The 26,699-nt window shown below is 39.3% G+C and overlaps 1 protein-coding gene across 1 annotated transcript in view; it reads left to right on the plus strand.

The window, feature by feature from the left end:
- The window catches only part of LOC108794943 (contactin-associated protein-like 2), a 575,529-nt gene that overhangs the window by 393,177 nt on the left and 155,653 nt on the right, over window positions 1-26,699 (plus strand). Inside the window, exon 9 of the mRNA XM_018566095.1 lies at window positions 23,137-23,308. Coding sequence (XP_018421597.1) covers window positions 23,137-23,308 — 172 coding nt within the window. The remainder of the gene's footprint in view (window positions 1-23,136; window positions 23,309-26,699) is intronic.

Below are 26,699 nucleotides of genomic sequence, written 5' to 3' on the forward strand. Positions count from 1 at the left end.
ATAAATTCTTTATTTATAGTTTTATGCAAGTTATAACAAAACAGTAAGAAAGCAACAGTAGTACAGAGTGTACTCATACATCAGTCAAGGAAATCCACTTCCACCGCTATGTAGCATAGGGTATACTTATTATACTGCAACCGAAATCTGGCGTCGGCATGAGCCTACATGGTTCATCTGAGGCAGACCAGGTCTTTTCTTATAGCAATACATCAATACCATATGCACAGTAATGGGTACATGAGGTAAATAGCGGCAAAAAGGTAGGGGGGGGAGGGGGGGAGAAGAAAGGAGAAGACTGAAGATAGAAGAAAGATAGAAAAAAAAAAAAAAGTAGTATAGAAAGGGAGACAGACAATGCCTCACAAGGCTTTATCGGGTCCTGCTCGCCTCCTTCGCCACGTTTCCCGTCAATTGCCCGCGAGCCTCCCATCCGCTGGGAAACTGCAAGTGAGTGAATAAATAAATGGAGCCCCTCATGTCTACATCTCCACCTCAAAGGCGCCACCCGCTCTCCGTGTTATTTTTCACATCTCCCCTAACAAGGCAGCGTATTCCTGTGTAGTAGTGAAATCCATCCAGTAGAACCAGGTGCGATTAAACTGCGTCTCTCTGTGGCTAGCTGAGGCCAGGAGGTCCTCCATTCTGTAGATCTCTCCTACCTTCGCCAGCCACATTGAGATTGGTGGCGCAACCGAGCGCTTCCAGTATAGTGGGATACACGCCTTCGCCGCACTAAGTAAGTGCACCAGGAGGGATTTCCTATATCGGCGTAAGGGCATGGGTGCCAGGTGCAGAAGATATTCAGCTGGATCAGACCCCAAAACAACCCCTGTCAGCGTGGTGCAGACCTCCGCCACCTTATCCCAGAAATCCCTGAGTAGAGGGCAAGACCAGAACACATGTAGTATCGTACCGTCTTGTGTCTGGCAGCGCCAGCAGAGTGGTGAGCACTGTGGGAACATTCTATGTAAGGTTGTCGGGACCCTGTACCATCTGGAGAGAATCTTGAACCCCGTTTCCTGGATGCTGCTGGATATAGATGCCTTGTGTGTCATCTGAAATATCCTATCCACCTGGGGTGGAGTAAAGGTAGTTCCCAAATCCCGTTCCCATTTTGAGATATATCCCGGGAGGGGCAGATCAGGCGCGTCTCCCAACAGCTTGTATGCTTCTGACAGGCCATGACGGATAGGTCCCTCCCTTAAACAAAGTTCTTCGAAGGGGGTCAGGGGAGGCATCTCCCGTGGATGTCGAACCAACTGGGTGAGGAAATGACGCACCTGGAGCGCTTTCCAGAAGGTCATGGGTGGGTCGGAGCATGCTTGAATATCCTTAATAGGTAATAGGCCTGAACCGGCGCGGAAGTGGTATATCCTGAAGCTGCCTGACTGAATTACTCAGCTAATCTCCCTGTCACAGGTTGAGATGGGCAGATCCGGATGCCCTAGCACTGGGGTCATCAGAGAAGGATACCCAACACTTCTACAACTGGTCCCATCTGCTTTACACACTTTACAGATATACTTTATATAGTAGGTTTTTCTGGCTCCTCTCAAATTGGTATTTTCTTGACTTGTGTGTCTTATTTGTTTTCTTTGGAAGTTGGTGCAGTATCATTGTATTAGTTATATTACACCTAAAGAGGATGTAAGCCCTAACTGAATTATACTGAATTTGCTAAAGTATACTTGTTTCCACTTTTTTCAACCTTTGGTTGATCTCAGTACTGTTGATCTATGGCAGTCTCTTTGCAGCCACTTGCAATCTACATGCTTGTACTCCAGCAATGGCTGCATGTCATTTCTAAGGGAGAGTTTCTTGATAAAGACAATAGTGGACCATGCCTGTGTAATCTGTTTCTACACTGTAACCATGGGCTTACAATGGGACTAAAATTCATATTTCAACACACAAGTGGGACAGAGCATTGCCATCCTATTACAGGAAGTAGCTGAACAAGAACCTTCATGACGGGATCACCAAGCATTGTTTTATTACAATCTGCATAATTTAAAACATTGAAAACTACTTTTGAAATGTTATTAACATATTAAAGCTTACATGAGGTTATAGTGTATGAGTTTACATATACTTATATTATTACTATATTTTATTAACTAGTTATGTGGTGTAAAAGTGTATTTTGAAGACACAGGTTTTGTCCACATTAGTAAAAGACAATTCACTATTAGTGGTGACTTCATCTGGATATACTCTATATGATTGGAAAGATGCACCTCCTACATTTTACATTTGAAGGATGTTTTAAATGTTTGGATAGGTTGGGGTGATGATACTGTATCAGGTGTATTCCCATACTCCTCTTTACAATAAATATGGTAATATTATTTTAACAGCCTGTAGAATTGGTAAAAAAGCTAGAAGCAAGCTAGAACTGAGCCATTTGTGCCAAGTCCACCTCTGAGAGGCTCATAATAAGGGTTTCCTTTGGGGTTACCCAATTACATTTTGGAACATAATCATATTCTGCTGAAAATACAATTTACAGGCACTAGTTGAGTTATGAAAACAACTGTTTGTGGTCAGAGCTACCTCAAGTTGTTGGGAAATGAGAGACCCCCTCTACAATGGCCTGAAAAGTTGTCATCTCTTGGGTGCAGTTATACTTCAGAGTAAATGTAGTATTTTCAATTTTATTAGCTATACATCTATTATGTTTCAGATGTACATGTGTTTTTAACTGCAAAGAGTATCAATAGATACCAATCATATAGTAACAAAAGGAATCTAATGTTAGAAATGTTACCAGAAACACAGAGTGGATTGGTTGCTGTTTCTGGTTTTAGCTTATGCTGACCTGAGGTCTCTACCGCACGTCTCCTTATTCCATTTCCGGACCCACCTGTTCTTTCTCTGCAAAGCTCAGCCCCTTGTATCCCAGTATTCTGAGTGGCTCTCCATTCTGTCGCCAGATGCCCCACTATTTTCACACGCATCTCAGTCCCCTGCAGCCTCTTCTTCCAGCTGGTTCTCCAATCCACCACCAGACAACCCTGTTGTTTTCGCACACAGTTCAGCTGACCAAGGGCACATTTATATACATATGTTAGGTAGATGTTTGTGATTCAGGAAAATAAAAACTTTTCTGGATAAATATATACACTGTCAAACTACAATGTACCTATTAATTAGTATAGCTAAATCTTTGCATATAAACAATCTTACTTTTGTTTATGAAGTCATTTAACTTGAACATAGGTTATTAACACATGGGACTACAAAAATTATATTAAGCTGTTAATTGTCAAGCGGGTTATAAGGAGAGAATTAAGGAAGTCCTATTAAACAGTGCATATTATTCTGGGGTTTTTTCTGCAATTACCTTTCAAAAACTAGATCTGTTAATGGTCAACTATTCACAAACCATTATTCAGTTTTGGCCGACTACCAGTGGGTTTAATAACCCTCAACCTTTTTATCTCTCTGGGACTCCCCTCACTAGTTTGCATCTCTGGCCTATTCCACAAGGTCACAATGCAAAACAAACCCTTTTCAATATGGCATGTAATGCTTTACGAAATCAGTCTTTAAAGTGTGCGTAAAGCAACATGTTTTTCCAGTTTTGCATATATTGAAAAAGTGTTAGAACCCCTATCTAGTTTTTGTCACTGAATAAAAATCCATCCTGCACATTTTTCTTTTAAGGGTAGGGTGCACAAAGCGATACCATTTAAATCCAAAAAGCAAAAGATGACCAGCACACCAAAAGCTAAACTCCTCAAATGTTTGCTGGGGTCTTAGTTGCACTAACGACATAGCTTGCACAGATATAATGGAAAATACCAATGTTTTGGAAATGCTGGGATCTCTTTTCTGAATTTCTAAGATAAGATTTCCCCCTTGCTTTGAAAAGATTGATTTTTACTTCCTGTTGTTTTTTTGGGACAGGAACTAAAACAAATCACCCCAATCTGATACAAACTGCATAAAACGATTTCCCTACTTCATCCCAAACTTTAAAAAAAGTTTAGGCATTGCATTCACTTTAATTTTAATTCCTGGTTTACTCAATCTCTGTGATATAGAATTGCATTTAAAGTATGATGCATGCATAACAAGCTACAAACCAAAACTGTTTTTCTATACTTAAATCTGTTTAAGCATGATAAGACAAGATAAGATCATTTTTGAGTGTCAGTCTGCAATTTCAATGCATTTCCCATTGTTCATAGAGAAAGGAGTTACAGCAGTGAAAAAATAATCACCTACAATCCTAAGAGGTAGAGTTAAATTTTAGCCATTTGAGTGTTTTTCGTTGATGTCTTAGTTCCACATATTTTATCTTATAGCTTTTGTAGTCTACCCTAACGTATTATACATTGGGGGGTTTTTTGAGGAGGGGGAGGGTTCAGGACAAATAGAGCTTTAATTTGGTAGCACATTTGGATGCATGCATTTTATTTCCTTGGTTTTTTATTGGGAATAAATAGCAAAAAAAAATTAGAAAAAAAGCTTTTCCCTGTAATTTTCCCCAATGCAACATTTGCACACCCCAAACTATAATCAACAATGTTTGCTGAATAAAATGTAATCACATTAGTGTGACTTTTACATGAGGTAGCAGGATGGTAAAGATTAAAGTGAATGTATATGTTTTACTTTAAGTGTGCTTTATTTGCCTTGCGATGGTACGTCGCAATGTACGCAGGGTAAAAAAAGCTGGATTGCGTAAATGGTAAGCATAACATTCTAATTAGATTAAGTTGAGTTGACAAGGACACACATTAGCACGATGGTGACTTTTTCACAGGCTTGCGATCGCTAAAAAATTAAATTACATTGTGTTTACTTACATAAGCAATAAGCATTTGATGCTTGTTACGCGAATGCAAATGCCATCCAGATCTTTTTTTGTCATTGTTGCATCTGGGGGTTAATCTAGGAAAGGAATATTTTTTATACACTACACTACACTACTGCACTACAACACACAGCTGCTGGTGTGTATTCCCAGGCACAGTGCTGATGTGCCAATCCTGGTGCATCACACCGTTTGTTTTTTATTTTTTTTGTTAGGACTCCCCGTTTACATACATGTCTATGCCTTAAGCACACATGTTCATTATTCATTTGTTCATTTTACTTTTCATCTTTTATTAACTTTTTTTTTCACTTAACCTTTGCTATCACAAAGGGGATAACAAGCCCCTACTGTATGTGATAGCATTTGGAGATGGGAGATTCTCTTTATGGATATATCAGGGGTCAATTAGACCTCTGATGTCTTCCCTGCCTCCAATACAAATCATCAAGCACAGGAATGTGCTTGATGATCTGTATAACTGGCACTACAGCCGCCTTTTGAAAGCTGAAGCATGAAGGGCTGAGAGTGCCTGAGCTGGGTTATGGCTGACAGTGGAAACTACAGCCTCGGCCACTGTCAGTTAGCCATAACCCAGTGCAGGTCGACGAACACAATCTGGACAGAACCGACACTCAGTCCATGTCCGTTCCATGGTCCGTCACTTAGTAATGCTGCTATAGTTATATACCATTTATTCATTTTTATATTTTTTACAATTTGTTTATTACACTTTTTTCTTCATGAGAGGGGTCTGGATCTGGCCAGCTGAGAACCAATCCAAGCCCCCCATGCAACTGTGCAACAAATCACTCTCCATAGTGCTCTATTGTTGGCTGCATTTAGTCAACATTAGATTACTAACAGTTCCTTTGTATTCAGAGGAAGTGCCGTAACTTAATGTTTGACATCACTACACTCCCAATGTAATCAAAATGCAGAAGCATATTGCTTAAATCCCCTTCTATGGTAAATTTTAATTCATTTTCAGCTCCTGGACAAGACAGCTGGTGGGTTCCAGCACCTGTGCTGTGACAAAGTGGTGAAAAATGTTCTATGAAGCTTTGTATAGTGTGTTAGAAGTGTTAATCATCCGTTACCAAATAATTAAAGCTTAAAGTGACACTAAACTCAGGAGTTAAATCTTAAATAATGTTATTATTTGTGCAATACTCAGCTGTAGATCCTCAAATCATCTCTGAATTGATGATGACACTGCTTCCTTCTGAAGGGTGACTACTTGTGTTCCCCGTGGTCCCTGTGTGTGTTGTAAAGTAGACACCGCTCCAAGCTCACTCTTGTGATGGACTACAATTTCAATATAAATTAGGTAATTAAATTTGAGATTGTAGTCTGTCAAGGGAACGAGCTTGGAGCTATGTCTTCTTTAAAACACACGGGGGCCATGGGGAACAAAAGTAGTCACCCCCCAGAAGGAAGGACAGTGTCAGCACAAATTCATTGTGCTGACACATGATTTGAGGATCTACAGCTGAGTGATGCACAAATAAGATACATTTTTTGTTAAAGGATAAGGTACATGAATGCATTTTTAAGATTTAACTGCTGAGTTTAGTGTCACTTTAAGTAATAGTGTTGGAAACAACACCCATGTTTCCTTAAACATATGTAAAAGGATTTGTTATACATTCAAGTACTGGTTTTACTGCTGATGGGTAGTTCATTATTTAGAAAATGGAATTTTCAGCAAACCACCCTCTGTTCTATGCAAAACATGTAATTTTGAATGTCATTCAGATAACAAATATGACATTTTAAGGATAGAAATGTTACCATCTTGTAAGCAAGTGTTTAACAAGAGAAATGTTTTCAGTAAAATACTTTGACAAATCGGAGCTTTATTCAAACCTTTTTTGTAAATCAATGGCTGGTACAGTTAAATACAGCTAGCATAGGACATAAACATAAACAGCACCCAAACAGAGTTTTATTTCCCCAGGAAATGACGCACATATATGTATTATCATAAAAAAGGTTACCTAGCAAAACCAGTCACCAAGGGGCTTTTGTAATAGTCTGAATTTCCACATTTGACCTTATAATAATTTAGCCTTTTCTCTCAGGTATTACTTTTTTTTTTAATATGCTTGTAGAGTCCAGTACTGATAACTTGTGCAAACATCTGTCATTTAACAAAGGTGGTGTCATGATTCCCTAAAAGAAAACAAATGCTTTGACTACAAAGCACCCCTTGTACAGGGATTTTAAAGGTGTCGTAAGTATATATTAAATATGTACATTTTATTTCATACATTTTAAAAGTACATCATCAGAGCCAACATTAAAAAAAATGCCCCAATGTATATAACTTAGCACAATTGCACCAATGCCAAAGCAACCTTCTAAGTATATAGAGTTCAAGGTCCATAGTGTCGTCACAAATTGTCTGGTCATATGAATGTAGATATCCAATGAAAGTGGAGACTTGGCGTGGTGTTATGCTACAAGGATGGATAGTGACGCAGAGTGGAATCTGCTTCATCAGACTTTATTGTGCTTGGTATATTGTATGTGTTTCCAGGGGCACAGTATCCTCCATCTGCACCTTCCGTCCAAATCCAGGCATCAAGTACTTCCTGGCCTGGGGACAACAGAGGATCCCAAAAGGCCTTTAGATAATCTATAATATAGTCCCATAATTATAATATAACAACCAAAACAAATAATTCCATAGCCCCATTACCAAATAGTTATATAGTGTCCCATGAATACTTATCCCAGTTAGGCTTCTATTCAGTCAATAGTGATGAGCCGAACACCCCCATTTTCGGTTCGAATACGAGCTTTCGAGCATGGGAAAAGTTTGTATTCTAACTCAAACTCAATACAAGTCTATGGGGGTAGAACATTGGAAATCAAATGTCCCCATTTTGAAGCCTTATATGCAGTTTATTGGCCATAAAAAGTGCATGGGGATCCGGGTACTGCCCTGGGGGACAGGAATCAATAAAAAAAACTGTTAAAAAATACAGTTTTTAAAGGAGCAGTGATTTTAACATTGCTTAATGGGTAACAAACAATACTAGACCCTTTAGGGGGGACTCCATTAAAAACAAAAAAGCATGGGGTTCCCCCTCAAAGTCATACCAGACCCTTAATGTCTGGTAGGAATATTGAGGAGGGACCCCATGTGAAAAAAACAAAACAAAAAAAAAGTGTGTGGGGTTCCTCCTTAAAGTCCTACCAGGCCCTTAAGTCCTTGTAGGAATTTTAAGGAGGAACCCCACCCCCCAAATTGGGGGGAAAAACATGGGGTCCCCACTAAAATTCCATACCAGACCGTTGATCCGAGCATAGGCCTGGCAGGGCCGGAAAGGGGAGGGGGGCGACAAGCGAGCGCACCCGCATACCAGGTCACATGGCCTCTGCACTGGGAGGGTGCTTTTCCAGGGTCGCCCCTGGAAAAGCACCTTGTCCATGTGTCGATGGGGACAAGGACCTCTTCCCCACAAGACCTGGGGCGCTGGTTGTGGGGGTGCGGGCAGGGGGCTTATTCACATCAGGGTACCCCTTTAGTAAAGGGGCACCCAGATGTGGCCCCCCTTGTGAATGAGTAAGGGGTACTTGTACCCTTACCCATTCACTAAAGGGTTAAAAAAATTGAAATAAAAAAACAGACTTTTGGAAAAAATCATTTAATTGGAAAAAAAACACAACAAAGGATTTTGACAAGTCCTTTATTGTTAAAAAAAGAAAGAAAAAAGAAAAATGGATCCACCAATGTAATACAGGGTCAATCACGACGTCCAGCGTTGTCCACGACGTCGACGACTTCAATAAATAAAGAATAAAACAATAAAAAATCAATAGATTTTGACACACATGATAAAACTCCCAGTTTAACTCAAAATATACCCCAGTGGTTGATGGAAACCGGGATACAACAAAGACTTAAAATGCTCAATGCAAACAAAGCAGTGGGTCCGGATAACCTGCACCCCAAGGTACTTAAGGAATTAAGTCAGGTTATAACTAGACCATTAATCCTCATTTTTAAGGACTCCTTAATGACTGGTAGGATCCCCAGTGATTGGCGGAGTGCTACGGTAGTCCCAATATTCAAAAGGGGGGCAAGGTGCACACCTGGGAACTATAGGCCGGTCAGTCTAACATCGGTAGTTTGTAAAATGCTAGAGGGCATAATAAAGGATTAAAAATTCCAGCACAAGGGGCGAAGGGGGTTCTTCACAGTAAGATCAGTTAGGGTCTGGAACTCACTGCCACAGGCGGTGATTTCAGCAAATAATGTGGAATTGTTCAAGAAACTTTTGGACGATTTCTTAAGGGACCGTAATATACAGGGGTACAGGTACTCCTAGAATGAGATCCTAATAGGTTGGACTTGATGGACTAATGTCTTTATTTAACCTCAAATACTATGTAACTATGTAACCATCATATGCAATAATATTTCAATCATATTAACGGTTAAAATTATAATATTTCATGTAATCCTGGTGGTTGAGTGGCTTTCAGGTTAAAAATCCATCTAGCATCACATTGCAGTATTAGTTTGTCGAAATCCCCTCCTCTTGATGGTTTATGCAGGCGATCCAGGGCTGTGAATGTCATGTATATTAAATCAAAGTTGTATTGTATTCCAACATGCCAGCTAACTGGGGTGACAATTCTGCCATTCTGCACTGCATAGGTGTGGTCCTGTATCCTACATCGAAATTGTGGTTTGATTCCCTAAAAGAAATTGATGGGTTACCTTACTACATCAGCCAAGAAAGTCTTCAGCTCTGAGTTCAGGCAGGTGACAAATAGACATCTATTGGAACTTTACAGCCACACACTGGGCTAAAATTAATGCTCTGACAGGAATAATATACCAGTGAATAATAGTACACATAGCTTTCTCTACATGTAATAATGCACTTTTAATCATGAAAACTTAAAGTGTATGTATTGTTTTACTATGTTACACCAAATAAAAATCCTTTACACATAATAAAACAAACCTACATATATTTTTGAAAAGCCATTCAGACATTTACCCTTTCCTTCATATTAATAAATGCACTATTCAGCTATATTGCATCACTTACAGTATATATTATAAATGGGTGGCTACTTTATGGACATTCCTGGACTTACTGTTTTAGCAATATTGCTAAGGTAGCTACCCAAGTCCAGGGATGTCAATTTACAATTCCAATGTAACATTCAAATTCGTACACTCATGGCTTTATCATAAGGCACCTGGCTCCAAGGTGAGGCTGAAGTGTTGCCAAAGCTTCAACATGATCCCCTATTGTCGGATGTTCTGTGCTGCAGACATGTCTGCTGGTCAACTGGCAGTACCGGCTCCCAAGTCTCGTCATGTCCACTGCGTGTCCCTCCTTTAACTTACTCCAGCCCCAATAGCTACAGAGTAAATGCAAGGCACCGTCCCATTCATTGCAAACATTATCTCATATTACAAATGCCCATTATTAACTGATTCATGTTAAGGTTTTAAGACATTAAGCACACTTTGTGCAATTATTATGAGTTTGACTAAAATATTATTTTTCGTCTGCATCTAGGAATCATGCCAACTCATGTTTGGAGAATCCACTACTTATTTTTCCAAATGACTAAATATTATTTTATAACTGCCTACACAGCAAGCAATGTGACATGCAATGTTTTAGTGGTAATTTGATTTGGCAGATTAATTGCCGGAAACAATGTATGTAAAAAAATTAAATAATATATTTGTTTAAGTAACCTTGTCACAGGTTGCTGCATTTTGCTAGAGGCACATTTGTCATAGAGGAAATAAATACTTTCCGACTCTACCCATTTCTGTCTTCTGTAATGTGCTAGCACAGCCTTTTCGCAACCAGGATGCTGTGGCACACTCGTGTGCCTTCTTGCTTCCTCAGGGGTGCCTCAAAATTTTGTGGTAGTGGGTCTGTGATGTGAAGGCAGGAATGAAGCCTGATTTGAAGGGGGCTCCTGAAGTAAAGGGGAACTCTAATATGGAAGGGGGGACTTTGATTTGAAATGGCGGCTTCTGATATGACGGGGGCCCCTGTGCTTTTGATGTGAAGGGGATCTACTGATGAAAAGAGTACCTCTGATGTGAAGGGGAAATCTTGATTTGGAGGGGGCACTTAAATGTGAAGGGGGAAACCCACTTTTTGTGTATTTTTGCATGGATTCCCCCTTACAGTCTATGGGATCTATTCACTAAGCTGCCATAGGCAACCGAGTGAAAGACTGACCTGAAGTGAAGTGAGCTGAACGCTGTTCGGCTATTCACTTCAGGCTTGTACGGCTGATTTCATTTAAAAGTCCAAAAGAATAAATAGAAAACGATTGTGCGGAGCTAGCAATGACAGCTAGCTCCGCCCAATAGTTTTCTATTGGCCGGCGGTTCTGCTGCTGTCAAAAAATAGAAACAAAAACTCTCCCGGGTGCTCTGGGAGTCTCCCGCTCCTGACCGCCCAGGAGAGATACAATGATTTTCCGTTCTTTTTCTTTATTCTGACATGGAGCCGTGTCAGAATAGAAAGGAAAAAAAAAGATTTTTGCCCATAGGAATGCATTGCTGGATTCCTATATTTTTTATAACTTACTGTGGGCTACAGTAGCTTCTGATAGGAGGGGACCCAACAGAAACCAAATGCAGAAACACTGTAAAACATCCTGATAAGTAAGACAAAGTCTGCCTGGATCTGCTGGATAAAGCAGAAAAAAAATTTTTAGTTGCTTTCCTCTTGATAGGGCTGGTTCACTGGGGAAGATTTTACATTATGTAACAGGTGGATAATTTGGAGCCATTCACAGCTTTTGCATTGGATAGACTGTTATCTTTATTTTTGTGGTCATTTTTTGATGCTGGGTACATTGTGCTTAATCCTGTAAACTACCTTAGCATGACAGCATATTGATGTAAATAAGCAGAAATCAAACTCCGTAACTATTTATTAGGGAATTGTTATTGATGAAGAACAGCTGGAATGTAGCTTTGAAATTTTACAGCAGGGCTCATGGGAATACTTACCAGAAAAACTGAAAACACCCAGATGATTCAAAACCCTTTGTACAGAAACAAAGAGACTCCCTGCTGTGAGCAGCTCATCTGTTTTCCTGTTTAAAGGAACAATACATTAAGCGCTCTCACCTCCATCTTCACCTGTTTATTATTTGCGATTGTTACCTATTTGCTTTCGGATTTCCTTTCCAGTCACCGTGGTTGAGAGCATGCCAGGTCAACTTTCATACATAAAGTGTGATATAAAGATGTACAGTAGATACTTTAAACATAAAATACATAAATAAATTATAGCCATATCTGGGGACTTTGGAAAATCGTAATTTCTGAGAATGTGGGCGAGGCAGAGGGTGGAGGGCCCAATGGTGGGTGTGGCCGAAATACACTTAAAAGTGGGAAGAACATAACAGATGGGTCTAAAGTCTACAATAAAATACAAAACAATATCCAAAATAAAGTACTATAGAGGTTACAACAGACCTCCCCAGTATGTATATATGAGCCAAGAAACTATTGGAATAAAGCAATAAACTCAACCATGCACTCACCAGGGCAGACAATTTGAAGGTGATACTGATTTTCATAGTAAGGTTTTGCTGCATTAGTACTGACTTGGCGCCCACTCATGCACACACCAGAGCAGACATTTTTAAAGGGATACTTGTGTACACAAACTCACTCTCCCCATGCTTTAGCCAGCGCATGCTCACCAGAGATATCCTCCCCATGTGACATCATCATTTACCCAGCTGTGATCTTCCTCCAGTCCTCCTCTTTGCAGCACAGTGGCTGGTGTCTTGCATATTTTAGGCTGAATGCCTGAATCAAATGATGAAGTCATACACGCAGCTTAGCGGACCAACTGGAAATTGAAGAGATACCAGTAATGACCTGGTAACTGTATATATATTTCGGTATTGATGGCTCATTTTTGGCCATCTCAGTTCCCAGATATGACAATTACATGTGACAGCAATCTTTAGAATGCAATGTAATAAGATCTATGGTGCTAATGTTGACTTTTTGTTTGTTGCATGTCTGTTTGTTTGCGGCACCAGATTTTGTGTGACACATGATATGTGATAAAGCCCAAAACTAATGTATACTTTATCCACTCAGTCTTTAAAGCATCATAAACTCTTCTTAGGGTACAACATAGGGCAACTTAGAATCAGTGGAGCTATGTGGTTCAAGAAGCAATGATGCAAAGTGGTGGCTGACTATAATCTTTGGGTATCTGGAATGTTTTAATCTGGAGCAATGGAGACATTTGAATAAAATCAGCACAAATGTGGAAATGAAATGTAAGTGTTAGGGTGAGAAGTACAAGGATCTGAGAACAACTGGAAGTAGAAACACAGTGCCTTTGTACGAAAAGGTATCAGTTCCGAAAGCTATGCACATCTAATAGATGAATCCTGGGATACTCCACTGAGACCATTTGATGCAATCCACAGAACATGACAGCGATGTGATTACAGCTCAAAAAAGGTGACATGGGAAATCATCAGAAAGATGGAAAACTGGAATGCATGGTCATACAAAGGAAAGTCTGATGTAGCCTAATCAGGTCACTGCACCTTTGACCTCCACTGGGATGAGAGGACTGAAAATGATGATGACTATGATGATGATGTATGGTATCCCCACAGTAAGGGGCTTGTTAGTTATTCAGTCCATTTCAGTAAATGCTAAAGCCCATAAGTAAAATTTATATTTCCCAACCAGTAGTATCTCCTGCAAAAATACTGCAAATTAGATGTACCTGTTGCTGCTGTTTTTTGAAGACATTTTTTTGTTAACTGTGCAAACAGGATGAGTAGATGGATTGACAAATAGGAGTAATACATAACATAAATCCCTGGGAAGCAATTGTACTGCTCCCTTTCCAGAGACATTACCTAGGGCTACATTGTCACACCTTTCAATACTTTAACCTTAAGACCTAAATGCCTTATAGTTCAAACAAATAAGGATGCTGAAAGAGCTTAATCTCAACAATCCTTTTCTTTCAACATGTATTGCTGTCAGGCATATTTTCCTTTTTACTCCATGATATGCAATTAGCCTTTAAGCATTTACAATTTCATTTAGCTCACAAAAGGGCTATTTTCTACATTACAGCTTGAAGAAACTTCTAAAGAATGGGGCCATTACTGGCTGGTAGATTTCGCTTTCATTCTGCATTGTTTCAGTTGGTGCCTTAAACATCTAAAGCATTTTTTTAAAGGAAAAATTGAATATATATGATTAATCTAACAAGATTGTCTTTTATTTGGTATTGGCCTTTTATTTCTGTCTTTCAGTTTTATCAGTATATATATTCCTGAACTCTTGCCCTTTATAGACCAATGACCTCAAATAGTTCTATTATATCATAGTTCACAGCGATTATTTCAATGAAAGTATAGATAAATGTAGGCAATGAGGGAAATGAAAATGTTACAGATGCTTGTGCAGCATCTCTTTAGCTGTTATTGCATTTGTAATTGCAATCCAATAAAGCCATTTCACAATTCAATAACATTATTTTGCATCTGCTTAAAAAAGAGCGCTAATATAGTTTCAATCCGAAAATTATAGTGACTAGGAACACAAGAATAATGTAATTTATTATGACTGTCCTCCTTGCTTTCAGTATACCATATATTATAAAGCAGTGGATGGTGGACTCCTCATATGAAAACAGTCACTGTGAAGGACCAGAACGTTGGTTAGCTAGTAAATGGTATATATATATATATCTGTGCCTGTAAAACATTTTCACAACCATCCCTTCACTTATCTTCCTGTCACCAAGCTGAGTTGTAAAAACTTTTCTACTTTAAAGGAAACATGTACTAAGAGAATTTGGAGGTTGCAATTGCTGATCAATTCATCTGAATTAGATGTCTAACTGTCATGGTGATCCAACACCTTCAATATTTTCTGTGTGACTGGCCTGTGACAAGTGCAAATCAGGAGTTTTGATTATTCCCTGAGGTTCTAATCTACAGGCTTGCAAATGCTAGACATTCATTGCTGGTCCTGAATCCCTGGAAAGAAGGGAGAGGAACTGCATCAAAGTTAAACCTATTCTTCCCTCTTCCTCCTAAAACAGGAGTGGAAGAACAGAATTGGCATTCTATCATTAAATACAGAAAACATCCTAGCTTTAGTTAAGAAGAAACCGTAGATTAATTTAGGGGAGGGGGAACTACCTCCTTAGATTCATGGGCTAATATAAGCAAGTTTTCATTGGCATATCCATAATGTGTGCAGTGCATGTAGTGCACACGGGCCCTCAGGAGAATGGGGCCTAATGTGCTCTCACTGCACACACTGGAGATTTGTGTCAATAACTGCTTGTGGTCTCCCTCTCCCCCTGCATTCAGAGGAGGAAGGAAGGAACGTTGTGTCTGGAGCCTGCCTCCATCCAGATCTGCTCTGCCATGCTGCTGCAGTCACGCTGCAGTAAGCATTGTAAGATAGTTATTCCAGTGATCCCAGGCCAGCTGGGGGAAGGGATATAAGTTTACTAACATGTTCTGGGTTCATCCTGGGGACCCTGATTTTAGCTGGACTCTGTTATAAAGGAGGAATGTGAATGCTGATGCAAAATGGGGAATCTGATGTGCCAGAGGGTTTTTTTTATGTGGATGAGGGACCCTGAGGTGACTGTGATGTGAGGAAGAAAATGTCTGATGTAAAAATAGGGAACCTCTGATGTGAAGAGGGGATTCTGATACCAGGGGGTCATCTGATGTCAAAAGGAGCTCCTGATATGAACAGAGAGTGAAACTTTGATGTGAAAGGGGGAATCTAAGGTAAAGGAGGGAGCTCTGATGTAAAGGAGAACCCTGATGTGAAGGGGGGACTCTGATGTGAAATGAGGACTCTGAAGACTTCCAGTGACACTACTGATGCAGGGACATTTTTTCTTTTGCTTCTAGTGACACCACCAACACAGGGGCAATTTTTCCCTCATACTGATGCTGGGGTTTTTCCTCCTTCACCACTGTCAGCAGTATGTTTTGGGTACAAAGCCATATGTGTGCAGTGTATATAGGGAATAGGCACATGTTTTGTTTAATCATCTCCTTTGCACTTGTGGGAATGGCTTAATCTTGCCATACCCACCACAAATGCAATACAGAATTTGTTTCTGTTTTCTAGCCCAGGGTGCCCCAGGTGTTTAATTATGTAACATTTTGCAACACTGTTTTGACTTTTATGCTGTAAAGTCAGGCATATTACCTTTATGGGTATTGTTCATGGTTACATATTGTTTCAGTACAGTACAAATAAACATCAGAAAAAGAAAGCTTGATGGTGAACTCTACAGATAGGATTGATTTATAGGCACCAAGGTTTAATTTGATTTTAAGCTCTTACAAGCAGACCTCTCCTAACCCTCCTGTCTTCAATTGAATTGTAACTGTATTGTCTCCCTTTATTTTGCAAAGGGTTGGGCAAACTGTTGGCACTATTTAATCATGTATAATAATAATAAAAAAAGAAACATGTTTAAACATAAATTTTAGAAATACATAGGCACCTAGGAAACTTACATACGAACAAAGACAAATTACATAAGGGACATATTTTCACACTAATGCCTAGCACTTAGAATAAATCATGTCAGATGTGTTACTACTTGGTTTGGTAGTTTTACTTATTCCAAATGGTGGTTCCAGAGCTTTTATCGAACTGAATTTATCAAATACTGCTGGATGCTTAACACTAAAATAATAAAAGGCAATTACAGCATTTGTTTTGTGACATACCAAGTATAACAGTGAGCAAAAAAACAAGGAAACCCAGTTCCACAAGATCTAAAATAAAAGTCAAGCATTGCATATCAAATATTTCATTCAGCTAGAAGCAAAAACAAAAACCCGTGTATCCAGGTGCTAACACTGTAAATGTTGTATTACACATTTTATTGTTCAAACAGAGCTACTGCTTTCCTAATTGGGTGGTAGCAATCCTAATGACGAAGAATGGAGTCTGACATCAGGGCAGCAGAGGCACTCAAAGGAGGGAGCATCTGATTGCAGCTAAATGCAAAAAGAAATGCTACCAAGATTGAGTCAGTGCTCTGATGGGTTAGAAATTACTTGCCCCTTTGACTCAGCATGGTAAAGCAGGATGATTATTCAACCTCCCCTTGGCAAAAAATGACTGCAATATGTTGTAATTTCAAAAACATCTAACCAGGAACTCAACGTCAGAGTTCGCTCCATCCATAATATGTTCTTTGATCGCAATCCTGACATGGAAATAGAACTAGACAGGGTGCATAGAGTGCAACCCTTTCACTTCAACAATCGTTCCAGACCTTATGACACACTATGTTGAGTGCGCTATTCTGGTCTCAAAGAGGAGATTCTATGTAAGGCCTGGGCCAAGGGTCCGAACGACTTTGATGGTGCTACTATCCAAATATTGCCTGACCTCACTAGATGCACCTTGCAGATGTGCAACCTTCTCAAGCCACTCCTACGTATCCTGAGAGACGCTGGACTAACCTAACACTGGGTATTTCCCTTTCAGCTTCTGATTCATAAAGGCCCTGAATCTTTTACTCTACAATCTCCAAGCCAGTTCCCAGCCCTCTTCACCTTTTTGAACTGGTCTGCTTTCTCACTTGCAGATTGGACCGCATATGATCTTTCTGTTGTGCCAACTTTCTCAGCACTACCGCAGAGACTGAGATCTCAATGCCATTGATTTGCACTATCTAAAAGGAGAGCTAGTGATCCAGTCCCTAGGGAGCTGTGACAAATGATCCTGGGACCATCACATGTCTTGTCTGGAGCTGTGGACATGTTCTTCACTTCTGGCTCTTTACCGTTTAATGCAGAGTCTTTTATCAACTGTGGTTGTACTAGTGTTAAATTGAGATATCTGCTGTGCTGATTGATGGAGTGGGGGAACTCTAATGATATCTCACCATTTTATTTTCATTGGGTTAGCTGAGGGTAAACATACACTCTCGAGCCTTGGGCTGGTCTTTCTGGGTGGGAGGGGGGGGCTGGCTTAATTTAGCAGGGAGCAGTCTGGATTGGGCCTATGGTTTTACCTGTGGATCAGGTTTCTCTGTGGAGGTGTTTGTGGTGGTGAAATCATGGGACCTATTCGGAGTGTTCCCATGGGGGTGGCGGGTGAATTAAGGGGCCTTTTGAACCCGTTTGCTCTATTGTTGCATTATTGGATTGCAATATATGTGTTATGTATTTCATCTTAGGGGTCATGACCGATTCTGTAGTTGCTTGTCGCTTCTCCCAGATAGGGTTCTCACCTTGTCTGGACCCATATTAGAGTCTAACAAGAGGTGAAGTTGGTAAACCAATTTTTGGTTCTCTGTTTTTTCTGATATTCTTCTTTTCTTATCCCAGTTTTCTTTTCTTTCTCAATTATGATACCCTTTGACCTCTATTTCTTACTTCTATTTGCTCAGTATCGGGTCTTGTGCCATTCCACCTTTGTCTTTTCTTGTACCATGTTTTCTTTCTATCTCCTCCTACTTTATGGAAAAAGAAATTTCAGAACCGATGTAATATTGGATTTATCTTCTGATGTTTGAAGTAACTTAGGAAATGTAATTTGACTTGACCTGTTGTTGATTACCAATCACTATACTGCATTGTATTGGATGAAATCTCCTCATACTTTGATTATTTCCTGTTAACATCTGTTTCTGTGAGTTGAATAAATAAATAATTTTTAAAAAGGTAGATTTTGCAGGGTACCACTTAGGTGCAATCTCTAATTTCTAGATGCTCCCTATAACATAGCAGATCTTCACTTTTTAAATGGAGATCTACTTTAAATCAGTATTAAAAATAAGCTTTGAAACGCATACAGGGGACAAAGCATACTTGCTCAGTAATTCCACATTTTCCAACTGCCTACTTGATGTGTAACAGCCCTACTAATTGCCTTCAGTCAGTAATCAGTTGTCATCAATTTTGAAGCCATCCACATGCACAAATCCTGATGTAATCAAGTGCTGGTACTAAGAAGATTTTGTCAGCTACCAATGAGATTCAAATCTGTCTTGAAAGTTTAAATACAATTGGTGATTCATTAAGCAGCAGGGGAGAGAGGGTTACACAGCACAGCTTTCAAAAAAAAAAACCCAGGGGCAATGTGAATCAGGCTACAACACATTATATAGAATTCAGATTAATATCAATTAAGTGGACAAAATAAGAATATTTGTACTTAGCTGAGGGAAGCTGTATTCACTTCATTCATCCAATTATGCATTTCCTATATATTCTAATTTCTTTGCACATTATTGAATGTTCAAAGTTAACACCGGTTAATTTGGTTATTTATTTATTATTGGTATTTATATAGCGCCAACAATTTATGCAGCGGTTTACATATTGCATGTTCATATCAGTTCCTGCCCTTAAGGAGTTTACAGTCTAAGGTTCCTATTTCACATACATACAGGGCCAATGAACCTTCCAGTATGCCTTTGGAGTGTGGGAGGAAACATGCATACAGGGCCAATGAACCTTCCAGCATGCCTTTGGAGTGTGGGAGGAAACCAGAGTACTCAGAGGCAATACAAGCAAGCACAGGGAGAACATGCAAACTCCTTGCAGATAGTGTTCTGGCCAGGATACGAACTGGGTACCCCAAATGCTGCAAGGCAGAAGTGCTAACAAAAGTGCTATCACTGTGCTGATTAAGAGAGTGTAGTCTTTTAGTAAATCAATCTCTTTTTCTTTAGCACAGTTGATAGATCACACTAGCAGTTTTTTTTTTTTTAAGCATAGGCGCATAGACCAATTTTAGCAGTATCAGTATGTGTCAGTTAATATAACAATGATGCTATGACTAATTTTTCATTTTGACTCTGAGCCTGAGTACTAGGAACACAAGAACAAACAGTTCCTAGTTCCTAGTTCTCTGCTGCATGGTTAATTAACATTTTCACATGGCAGGGGGCATTTTTCATGTGAACTTAAAAAGGCATATTGCAGTCGCAAAGGGGTTAATAAAAAAACACCTCGTATAAAATAATTTGTTTCTCTGCATTCAAAATTCTGTCAAAATGATCTTGAACTGCGTGTCCAAAAATGCTCAATAATGAGAACCAATAATGAAAATATAAACTATTAACGTTTGTTTATTTATTGTAATTATGTTTTAACATAACTTTTTTCACTTTCACTTCCAATGTGAGTTCATATTTCATTTTTCAGTGATAAATTCTAATTCTTGAATGGCTGAAATTCTGTTTTATAAAGTCCTCTTTTTATCAATGATGCGTATTCCCATTTGTTTGCTAGAGAAAATAAAGTGCAGAACAAGTTTAAATATATATTACAGAAGCAGCCATCTAATTTTATCTTTAAAGGACTACCAGCAGATTCAAGCCAAACAGAAAGCAAATTGTTGAATATTTAAAATGTTTACAAGGTGTGTTGCTTTACCAATGAGCCCCTGTCCGTTACTGTTGCTTAACTTTGTAGATATGAAAAATAGCTATCCTGAAAAACTATCTGCACTTCAGTTACCTGCCAGATGGCCAGGGACTAAATCATCTAGAAGGTACATTGATTTCCTGAATACATAGCAGTGTGTCTCTTCAGAATAATGACACTTCAGTAACTATGGCTTCCTATATAAAGTTGCCTTGCAAATCTTGCAGAGATGTCAGGATTCTGGAACACTGCTCCATTACATTGCTTTCATCGTTGATTGTAACAAGAAAACTGTTAGCAACATGAATGCAATTTTGTGTAAATAAAACAGACCAGATAGAAAGATAGAGGGAGTTCACTGATTCAAAGCAGTTGCTCTGCTTTCACATTTAAACTTTTTCTGTTGATTATTTAACCAGTGTGGCTTTGATATATTTGTACACAATGAAGAAAATGGACAATTACTGCCAGCTTCTCACAGCTGGGTGTTAGTGACAGTAACTCAGTGAAGCTCATTATAGAGTACATTTCTTCCCCATAGCATTTCATTACTGTTCAGCATGCAGACAGTGTATTAAGTAATTTAGGTTAAATTGGTTTCACAATAGTAATCACACATTTGCATTCTTGAGGTCAAGGCCCTTTACTATGTTACTGGTCTTTAGGAAACAAAAACAAACTTTATCAAGATCTAAGATTGTTCAAAATTGCTTTTTGTTTATTAAGGCAGACCTGCCTATTAAGGTGTAGCTTGAGGTCCTTGGGCCCTGGTGCTCGAAATAAGCCCCTAACACCAACAGTTCTCATGTCAACTAATTCTATCTATTAATGTAAATTCAATATGTATTTGTCTGTGAGGCAGCACAGTGGCCTAGTAGTTAGCACTTCTGCCTTGCCGCATAGGAGTCCCCTACCTATTTGCATGTTCTCCCTGTGCTTGCGTGGGTTTCCTGCGTGTTCTCTGGATTCCTACCACACTCCAAAGACATGCTGGAAGGTTCTTGTCTAAATTGGCCCTGTAAGTATGCATATGCAATAGGGAATTTTGGTTGTAAGCTCCTTGAGAGTAGGCACTGATGTGAATGCGCAATACGTAAAGCGGTGCATAAATTGTCTGCGCTATAACCATACCAAAAATAAATAAATACTATAACATCATGCATCCAATACGATCTAAAAATAACTCCTAAGATGTCCCCCCAACTATCTTTGCATGGAATCTGTTTATTCTATGGTTTTGTGCATCAAAACTGAGAGCTTAGCAGATGATCTAAGATGAACACCCACTGTAAAATTTCTGATACTGGAGTCTGAAAGAGTGTACTAGGCTGAATGGCCACATGCTGTGCTTAAAGTAGAATTGAAGTCAAAACTTTTTTTAGGATTTTTTTTTGGGGGGGGGGGGGGGGGGGGATTCCATATGTGTCTTCGTTCAAAGATTTTTTTTCACTTTTAGTGATAAGTCACCAAAACAAATAGAGAGGGTGAATCTGCCGAATAGGGACTCAGAGAGCAATACAAACCCAAACAGGTGTTCTAATCCCTCTCCAGTCTATCAAAAAAAAAAAGTTTGGGCTTTAGTGGCACTTTAACTTAGCATGAATTTGTGTTCCTCTGCATGCTTCAATTTAGTAGATCACGTTAGAGGAGGCCTGAAGTCCTTGATCCACTGAAAGAGGCTGTTCACTTTGCAAAGTGTTCACTGAGCTTAATGAATTAGGTAAGACAGCATCAGTTCAATCAACCAATTATTCGTTTGCAAAAATCAAATATTTTTTCTGTTAAGTTTTCCTCACTGGTCCCAGGTTCAAAGTAAACATACACTTTGGAAAGTGAACATTTGAATTGCTAAGTGAATAGCCTTTATTTCTTTAGTAAAAAAAAACTCACATGTGATACTATTTATTTATTACTGTTTCTTTAGTAATGAACTCACATGTGATATTCACACTTCACACATATGAACATGGCATGTATATGAGAGTTTGTGTCGACAGAACATTTGTTCATAGAACATCTCTCCCCTTACTAATTTATGGGACTGTAAATTCAGGTTTAAGCAGGTCAGTGCAGGTCAGAAGGGGGTCAACTGCATGTCAAATGGATTTGTCAATGAATTTTAAATGATCTCAGACACTTCTCAAACGATGTCAATGCACAAAGCCAAAGCCAGTAAACACAGTCCTCAGAGAAGAGGTGGACAAACTCTGGCCTTCTGGCTGTGGTGATACTAAAAATGCCATCATGCATCTGTCTCTGGGAGTCATGCCTGTGGCTGTGAGAATCTTGCAATGCCTTATGGGATTTGTAGTTCCACAACAGCTGGAGGGCCAGAGTTTGCAGACCCCTGCCTTAGAGTATCAGAGTGAAAGTGCATTTTTGGGCAATCAAACTGTTTACTAATATCATACCATCACAAAAACAGAATTACATGTAAACAAACCACGTTACATGCCTAGCATATAATACAATAAATGTTGCTTCAGGAAAACCTAGAAAAAATGCTTTTTTTGGTATAACATTGTTTTGTTCTGTACATAAGCATAAATAACGATTTTTCTGATCCTGACCTTTTTTGGTGCTTGTTTAATATTGCTGCTTATACCACTACCACTTTTTTTACAGAGAAAATGTATCCAATTTGTTGTCAGTGTTATTGTTAAAACACACAAATATATAGCTTTTCACCGTACTTTTGCTTTGATTTCAATTTTATGCTAGTGAAGAAGACAAATACTCCAATTAAAACCGAAATCGTTTACACAACTGAATTGCCTTGTAACCACAGTTCAGTCATCTGTCATTAAAAAGATGTTTTAGTCATTGATCTGATATTTATATATATCTTTAATTTTTAAAATATTGTTTCCCTTTAGGCTTCTATTCCAAGACGAACAATACCGATCGACCTTTTTTTGAAAACTCGTTTCAAGGGTGCATGCAGCTCATCCACGTGGATAACCAGTTGGTTGACCTTCATTCCATAGAGCGGGGGAAGCAAGGGAGCTTTGAAAACATCAGCATTGACATGTGTGCAATCATTGACAGGTAGGATAATCACAATTGACTTTCTATAACTGTGAAAAAATGATGTTTTTCTCTCTCTACAGTATATATCCTATACAAGCCTATTTATAAATTCTATATGCTTTGGTATAGTTTTTCCTAATTAGTTGTCATACGGGCAGTCTTAAAGCCAGATTCTTAAAGTCCCTGCCACCCCAGTCCCCACACTCCCACTAGATGCCCCAGCATGATGTCCAGGGTCCTCTTTCTCTTTGCCTCTTCTCCTTTTGCTAGTCAGTGATTAAGAATTTATTAGTAATGTAGGACAGGTGAGGCCCATATAACTTTGCAAAGAACCTCTAGACACCCATTAAAAGACAGAAGATACTTTGTGTGAGCAAGTGAAGTGAGAGCAATCAGAGGTACAGATGCTACTTTTTGTCCTGAGTGTAAAGAGTACTATAAAGGTGGCCATACACTGTACAACCATCGCAAGACCTTAGTCTTGCGATGGTTGTACAGGGATTAAAAAAACGTACGATCTGCCTATCTTGGACAGGCAGATCACACTCTCGATCATCGCAAGCCCGCCCCCCTGAGGGGCAGGCTTCCGATGACCGCAATGCTGAACGGGCAGTGTGCGCGTGCGCACACCGGCCCGTTCGGCATTTGTCTTCCGAGCACCGTTCTAACCAGCCGAGAATCGTACGATTCCCGGCTGGTTTTCGAACATGCTGGTTCGACGGAAGACGTGCGACCTTACAGTAGAAACGGTCGCATGTCTCCATTCACACTGCTCGATTCTCGTACGATCGCAGTGTATAGGCACCTTTAGATTGTTTAGAATCTCTAAAAGGTAATGCCGAGTATTTTTTATGTTTTTTTAGATTCATAGATCAGTTTAATTTAAATTAATTTATTAATGCTCATCAAAGCTTTAAAAACTGTTCCTATGTATAATTGTAATTATTCATGCAAATTATATGCAAACAATATTTATGCATGTCATATACAAGATCTATTTCCTGGTTGTGTTCTACTTCTCCTTTTCACAATGCAAATCTATGGGTTGGCCAACCCATCAAAAACAGTAAAAAAAAAAGAAAAAGTAGTTCTTATCTCAACAGTTGTAGCAAAGTGATAGCATTGAGCCATTGACAACTCCCTCCAGTGGCTAATCTTACAAATCTCTACATTTATTACAATAAAAAATATAAAAGTGCAAGCATATAAAAATATGAAAGTCATAGCAAAAACAGTTTTAAAACCTGAAACAATGTGTGCTTACTGAAACACACTATACTGTGTTTCATTGAGGACATATTTTGTAACTTTTGTTATCCAGTTTGCCTGGGGGTTTCTCTTCCTTCTGTTGCTTCTTAATAGTCTGTGCATGAAATGCATGGTTTTTAAACCAATTGGGGACATGCAGCTTACCTACTATACAACACTGTAAGTAAATATTTGTCTTTAGTACTTAGGATTGGGTCAAAGGCTTGGATAACAGTTGGATGCCAGTCCATTGTATATGTACTATTGCTTATGATCATTTTGTTTCTTCTTTGTACAGTGTGCTGCCTATTAATGTACCCCATAGTCTAGATATAACCTTAGAGAGGATCTATATGGTGGCATAGCAATATTGGCATCACATGTTTTTTACCTCTCACTTTTCTTTTGAAATCCTTCCTCTTATCTTCTGGCAGTGGCACTTGATGGTTCCTACCACTGCACAGAACAGTATTCCCATAATGACATGTGAGTACCATTCAGTTCAGTAGTACTTGATTATGCATCCCCAGCCTGGGCTCATAGGAAGTGGGTTGAAAGTTTAAAACCATCACTCAACCAGGAAGAATGGTGATGTCATGTACCTTTGGGAAGTCTGATTTGAGGAGGGCAGCCTTTCTTATAACTATGGTCCCCGAGCACCTGAATGGGGTATAGGAGTGTGGTGCGCAGAGGGGCACAAGTGCCAGAAGATGATGACTTTTCCAGGCAACAGTCTCTGCAATACAGGTAGACCCTGGGCAAGCTGCAGGAACAGAAGAGAAGCACTTTGGGAATGGGTCTTCAGGCAGTCTGTGGTCGTGCCAGGTCGAGTCGAAAACAGGCAGGCAGTAAGATACTGAGGCAGAAGGCAGGAATGTAGTCAGGAACAGGCATAGTTCAGCAACATGTGATCATTGCGGTGTAAGGCATTAGGCAGAAGCGATGGTCAGAATCAAGCCAGGGTCTAGAACATGTAAGAGTAGCGAGAGGTCAAGACAAATCGGGTCAGTAACAGGTAAGCTTATCAGAATGATGGAACTCAGAAACACGGGTGTAGCTGACAATCATACAGCACAGGAGTACTGGACATCACAACATAAATAGCTCTAAGGGTGCCAAAGTTTGAGTTACATGTTGGCTCACACACGCATGTACATGCAAATACCCATAACCTGGCAAAGCTCTTTGTGCAGGTTTGGGATTGCTGAGCCCAAATTCCGGTTCTGGCTTCCTGACAGATGACATCTAGTGGTAAAGGACTTTTTAATCTTCTTTTTAACCGGAGTTCTGCTTTAAAGAACATTTACTATGTGCTTATGTCAATATGTATGCAAATACTCAAATGTGTAAATACTACGAGGGGAATTTATCAAAACTGGAGCAGACAAAATCTGGAGCAGCTGTGCATGGCAACCAATCAGCATCCACCTTTCATTTTCAAAGCTTAACTGAACAAACTGAAGAGAGAAGATATTTGGTTGACATGGGCAACTGCTCCAAATGTGTTCTGCTCCAATTTTGATAAATTCCCCCCATTGCATGTACTATGTATACTATATGTAAATACTCAAATGTGTGTAACCTGGCCACACGTTCACTTTAAGGTCATAGTAGTTTTTTTCCATGTACAACTACAACACAACTATTTGTCTTCTGTATTTTGATCAATTTTTTTTAACTATATATAAACATTCTACCTTATTCAGAGGCATACATTTAGTAGGGGTAGACAGCCTAGGCAGTCCAAGTTTTCTAAAACTCCAAGTGACATCATGCCTTTGAGGGTCATGCCTGTGTCTTGCAATGCCTCATCGGACTTGTAGTTCCACAACAGCCGGACTGCGGAGGTTGCCTTCCTACGACATATAGTAACATGAGTACTATAAGTACTGCCCCAAAAGAAGTAAAACTGAATTTATATTGTAAAACAGTGTTGCTTTATCAATCTATATCATGTTTAACACATTTGAAAATGTGAGATGAGGAAGTCATGATTGTTATTCACACCTCTACCTTTCACTTGCCAGCATGTTTAACTCTCAGGTAATTTGCAAATTGCAATCATGAGTGTAAAAATGCTTCCATTTAAAAATGCTTATAAAAGGAAGTTTAATACAATTCTTTCTAAAGTTTTTGTTATTAATGCTTTGTATTGCAGTAC

The sequence above is a fragment of the Nanorana parkeri genome, unplaced genomic scaffold (assembly GCF_000935625.1).
Source record: "Nanorana parkeri isolate BGI_ZX_2015 unplaced genomic scaffold, ASM93562v1 scaffold916, whole genome shotgun sequence".
Classification (NCBI taxonomy): domain Eukaryota; kingdom Metazoa; phylum Chordata; class Amphibia; order Anura; family Dicroglossidae; genus Nanorana; species Nanorana parkeri.